The 5,888-nt window shown below is 50.9% G+C and overlaps 1 protein-coding gene across 1 annotated transcript; it reads left to right on the top strand.

The window, feature by feature from the left end:
• Window positions 1-602: 602 nt before the first annotated feature.
• LOC123411688 (G-type lectin S-receptor-like serine/threonine-protein kinase At2g19130) lies at window positions 603-3,721 on the top strand. The gene has a single exon (XM_045104651.1). It carries the CDS (start codon window positions 646-648, stop codon window positions 3,088-3,090), a length of 2,445 nt encoding a protein of 814 aa, XP_044960586.1. The 5' UTR covers window positions 603-645; the 3' UTR covers window positions 3,091-3,721.
• Window positions 3,722-5,888: the final 2,167 nt, after the last annotated feature.

Here is a 5,888-nt window from a genome sequence, read left to right as displayed (position 1 = left end):
TCCCAAACGTCACGAGGAGTTCCGGAATTGTCCGGAAATGAAGATTGATATATATGAATGAGGTATACTGGTTTGGGGCATTACCTGTAAAGTACCGGGAGTGACTAATTCAGCACAATTAGAAAATGGGTTTTCCCAAGTGGGCTTGTTTGTCCATGTATTGTTGATTGGATTGGAAGAGCTTGTCACGCTTGCCGCACAATGTGAGTTTACTAGACGATGCGCCGCGCGTTGCTTCGGAAAATTTATTAAAATTTTTTATAAATAAATATTAGAAAACTAATGTTAATATAAAAATCTTTATAAAAATGTCTTGCTTAATTACCTAGAAAAAAATTCATGCATTAGGGTATGTTTTGCATGATGAGATTAATGAAAAAAGTAACTTACAACATGCATGACTTGATGATGTCGCATCGTTGCATGGAGAGGAAAATTGGGTAATGAATTCTAGCTATTTAAGAAGAGAAGATTGCGTGTAATAATTTTCAAGCGTGTTCTACTTCGTTTTATAGCTGCTTTGCTTTGTACGTCACCAAGGTGGACTCTGAAGCCACTGGTCAAATCAACGCCACACCAGCCGCCATGCATTTGCTCTATAAGAAATGTCGTTGATGAAGCGACGAAAGGGTTCCATCAATCACCATGCCGTTGATCATCGCCACTTTGGCATCCCTTGCTTTGTGCTTCGCCCCTGCTCCGGGTGCGGCGGCGACGGTCTCGGCGCGGCGTCCGCTGCGGGGCAATGATACGCTGGTCTCGGCACAAGGCAAATTTGAGCTCGGCCTGTTCAGCCCTGCTGGCAGCTCCGGCGGCAGGCTCTACCTCGGGATCTGGTACAAGAACGTCCCCGTCCAGACCGTCGTCTGGGTCGGCAACCGCGCTGCCCCCCTGTCTGCCGTCGCCTCCACCGAGCTTCGTGTGTCTACCGAAGATGGTAACCTCGAGCTCGTCGGCCCCACCAGCGCCTCTGCCTCGCCGGTCGTCGTGTGGTCTTCCAACCTGTCGCCTTCGTTGCCGGGCTCAAACACGGCGGAGATCCGCGACGACGGCAACCTGGTACTTCTTGCCGGCGGCAACACCTCCAACGTGCTGTGGCAGAGCTTCGACCATCCGACGGACACGCTGGTGCCCGACGCGTGGGTCGGGGAGAACAAGCTCACCGGCGAGTACCAGACGCTGACGTCGTGGCGCAACGCCCAAGACCCCGCGCCTGGGATGTTCACCGACACGGTGGACCCCAACGGCACCAGTGAGTTCTTCTACATGTGGAACCACTCCCGTACGTACTGGCGTACCGGCATGTGGACGGGCCGCACCTTCGCGACCATGCCGGAGGTGAGGAACAATGTCCTCGTCAACACGACGTACGTCGAGACGCCGGCGTTCCGGCGAGTCAGCGACATACTCTACGACAATGCCACCATCGCGCGCTTGGTGCTCGATCTCACCGGACAGGCGAAGCGGTACATCTGGATGCCCGGGAGTCAGAGCTGGCAACTCTACTGGGCGGCGCCCACCTTGCAGTGCGATGTGTACGCGCTCTGCGGCGTGTTCGGCGTGTGCGACCAGAGGAGCCAGCTGCCGTGCCGGTGCCTGCCCGGGTTTGCTCCGGCGTCGGAGGTGGACTGGACGCTCAACGACTGGAGCGGTGGCTGCCGCCGGAGCTCGTCGCTCACGTGCGCGAACAACGGGTCGACGACCGACGGTTTCCTACCTCTGCCGGACGTGAAGCTTCCCGACGGCGACTCGCTCGCCGTCGGCGCCGCCCAGAGCAAAGCAGAGTGCGAATCGACATGCCAAAGCAACTGCTCTTGCCAGGCCTATGCCTTCTCCGCCGGGGCCAAGGGGTGCACCGTCTGGCACGAAGAGATCCGCAACCTTGAGCAGCTCTACGCGGATTCCGGCGTCTCCGGGTCAGACCTCCATCTCCGGCTTTCACAAGAAGGACTGGATATTCTACATGGCGCAGATAGCAAGAAACGGGGGAGAAGGTTAGGGCTTGTTGTTGGCATCCCATTGGCCGGTCTTGCAGCATTAGGCGCGTCGGTGATACTGGCCTGGAGGATTCTCCTTGCTGGGAGGAGACGACTGGCCAGCATGGAAAACGAGAAGGGGTCCTCCTTGGTCGTGTACAGTTACAGCGACCTCCGTGCCGCCACGAAGAACTTCTCGGAGCGGCTGGGCGGCGGCAGCTTCGGCTCGGTGTACCACGGTGTCCTAAAGGGAGGGCATAAGGGTGACAATGCAATTCAACACCAAGTGGCAGTGAAGAAGCTCGAAAGTCTTGGACGGCAAGGCGACAAGCAGTTCCGGACGGAGGTGAGCACGTTGGGGCTTATCCAGCACGTGAACCTCGTCCGGCTCCTTGGCTTCTGCTCGGCGGGCGATGAGAAGATGCTCGTGTATGAGTACATGCCTAGAGGCTCCCTCGACCGTTATCTTTTCGGCGGCGGCGCGAGCCTGAGCTGGCGAGAACGACATTGTATCATGGTCGGCGTGGCCAGAGGGCTGGCTTACTTGCACCATGGGTGTCACGAGTGCATCATACACTGTGACATCAAGCCGGAGAACATCCTGTTGGACGAGGACATGTCCCCGAGGATCGCCGACTTCGGGATGGCGAAGCTGGTAGGAAGGGACTTCAGCCGCGCGCTGACAACGATGCGAGGCACCATCGGATACCTAGCGCCGGAGTGGATCTCCGGTCAGCCTATCAGCGCCAAGGCGGACGTCTACAGCTTCGGGATGGTGCTCTTTGAGCTCATCTCCGGACGACGAAACTCTGATGGGTATAGCATGGTGGAGGTCGCAGGGAGTGGGAACAGTGATTCGTGGACATTCTTCCCCTTGTGGGCTGCTGGAAAGGTGGTGGAAGGAGAGGTGAGCGCCGTGGCAGACCCGCGGCTGCGCGGCAACATGAGACCGGAAGAGCTGAAGCGGGCGTGCTGGATTGCATGCTGGTGCATCCAGGACGAGGAGGCGCAACGGCCGACCATGGCGCAGGTCGTGCAGGCGTTGGAGGGCGCCATCCAGGTCCACGCACCGCCGGTGCCGCGGGCTCTGAAACACCTCGTCACGCTCACGTAAGCCACACATGGCAACCGCTCCAATCTTATTACACACGGAATTGTTCAGCACATGTGCGGACCGAAATTACGCGTGGGAGACTTTCCCGTGACATGAGAAAGTAGTTTAGTGTGCCAAGTCATGAAAAAAAGGGAGGGAAGGAAGCACGACCAGTTCAACAGCTACAAACAAGTCCAACAAATCAAATCTACAAACACTCAAGTTCAACATGATGACCGCCACTAACAAGGAGCTAAAGAAGGATTAGATGTCCTAAGCTTGTCATTTTCCATCCTTGATTTGATCGATGACACTTTGCAATGGCGTGAAGCGATTGTTGAACACCGAATTTTTCCTCTCGCGCCAAATGGAGAACCGATCAACATGAGAAAGTACTTTTGTGTGGCAGACGCTTTTTTTTAGTCCGAAAGATATTTTGGTAGATCACGAGACCATTCTCAAGATAGTGACTATATGGCTAAGCTCGCCACTCGTGGCACATCCTTTTTATCTAGGTTGGAGTTGTTCAAACGTCCATTTAGATAGATTGAGAAGAAAGTGAATAGAATGTACCAATAGTCACTGAAGTTGACTGCCTCCTTGACTTTTGTCATTGTACTTAGAAAAGTATAATTACCTTCATTAAGGTTTATCAACATTGTCCAGGGTTTATTATGATTATCCTATATGTTGTGTGGTGGATGGTGATTTCAACCTTATTAGAAACTACTGCAGGGGTCACCCGCGCATTTGTTGGGCCTAGTTTTATTGGTTTATTTCTTTTGATATTTAATTATATGTGAACTATGATCGGGCTTGCCGGTTCGGATAGTGGTGGTGTGTCCTCGACATCAGTTCTTCCTTGGAGGCGTCATTGTGGAGACACAAACAACGACTTTTGTTTCTGCGTGTGGTTGAAGGTGGCGTGTTAGGTGGTGGTGGCGCGGTTAGTCTGGGGTCGATGGTGGTGTGGCTCTGCTGATTGTTATGGCGGATGCTTGTTTTGGGTGTGATGGTATGGGTCTGCAACTTAGACGGTTCGACGAATATGCCTTTGGTGCTAGTGTGCACGATGAAGCCATCCGGATGTAGACTCGTCTCCTTGATGCCTTTCGGCTTCGCCAGCGGTTCCGTTTTTGTGTTGTTGCCTCGGCTGCGTGTGACTCTTCGTCCAGGTGTGGACTCAGTCGCTCACTGCCCTTCGGCTGCACCAAGAGCATTGAGGCATCATGGATGGTCTCCGTTGATTGGAGCTCTTCATCTAGAGTGATGGTGTTCCCATGCGCTCATGTTTGTGGATGCCAGAGTGGCGGCTCAGGACGGTAGATGTGCGCCGAGGTGGCGGCCTCGGATTGCAATGCATTCCGGACTCTATTGGGGAACGGATGTTGTTTGCATTGTGTGGGTGGCGACCTGGTGCTGCATGGGTGGTAAGGGAGTCCGGAATTAAGGGATCCTCAGGTGATCGGACTGTTGTTCATGGGTCGACCTAATGAGCCATATTGTTGAAGACCGAAATGCATGACGATCTCGTGAACAAGTAGGAAAGCTCTAAAAGTTGGCGTGTCATCCAAGTTGTGTAGGCTAGATTGGCATGTTTACCCCTGGGTGAGGTCGGTTGTATGTAACCCTAGGGACCCCTAATGTCTATATAAACCAGGGGGTTTTCATCCGCAGGGACAAGTTGATTCATCTAGGGTTTAGCTCATACGATCTCGAGGAAGATCAACTCTGTAATCGTTATACTCCATCAATATAATCGACCAGGACGTAGGGTTTTACCTCCTCAAGAGGCCCCGAACCTGGGTAAAACACTGTCCCCTTTGTCTCCTGCAATCCGTCAATCCAAGGTCCATAGTTCGGGACCCCTACCCGAGATTCACCGGTTTTGACACCGACATTGGTACTTCCATTGAGATGCATCGATTTGACTGTAAATTTTTTGCTATTCGTAAGCTTCCGTGTCGTTCGGGGCCTGCAATAAATACAGAACCGCGTCGTTCGCCGTACATTCATCGCTTTCGTGCATCAATCTGCATCATACATGAATAGTGAAATGACCACCGTACATGAACACATGCAATATTTTTGTATCAATTACAGATGAAAAGGATAAGGTTGCTAACCTTGGTCGAGGATACCATTTTGTGTGAACTTAAGTGTGACTCGGGCATTAGTTTCGGTTCATAATGTACTCCGAAGTGCGTCGGTCACCGTACATCCATTGGCGGTTCATCTGTATTATGAAATGAAGTATATCAAAAAACCATTGCAGAACATCATGAATAGAGAAATGATCAAATTAATACAAGTTCATCATCACATTAAAACCAAAGCACAGTAGTGATCAAATGTTATTATTGCAAAAATAATTACATAAAGTTCTCTCATAAAACAACATACAACTCTGTAAAACATTTAAATGCAACAACAAATGCGATCAAGATCGTAACTAAGGTAACAATTGACCCAACAGCATAACGATACCAATCCTCTTTATCAATGACATATTTTCTAATATTCCTAATCTTCAAGCGCATTTCATCCATCTTCAAGCGCATTGCATCCATCTTCAACCGCATTCCATCCATCTTCATCTTGCGATCATCGACGACATCGGCAACATGCAACTCCAGTTCCATATTCTTCTCCTCAATTATTTTTAATTTTTTCTTCAAGTAATTGTTTGCTTTTTCAACCAAATTTAACACTCGACAAGAATTTCTATCTGGGTTGGAATTTCCGGTTCACATACCTCCTAGATTAAAATATATATGTCACGTTGGTCGTCATAATTGTCATAAACACTAAATAAAAAA

The sequence above is a fragment of the Hordeum vulgare genome, chromosome 7H, assembly GCF_904849725.1.
Source record: "Hordeum vulgare subsp. vulgare chromosome 7H, MorexV3_pseudomolecules_assembly, whole genome shotgun sequence".
In the NCBI taxonomy this organism is placed as follows: domain Eukaryota; kingdom Viridiplantae; phylum Streptophyta; class Magnoliopsida; order Poales; family Poaceae; genus Hordeum; species Hordeum vulgare.
This window is presented reverse-complemented; position numbering and strand designations above follow the sequence as displayed.

What these genes read in the sequence shown, in the direction of transcription:
- LOC123411688 (XM_045104651.1), top strand. Translation starts at nt 646, where the DNA reads ATGCCGTTGATCATCGCCACTTTGGCATCCCTTGCTTTGTGCTTCGCC.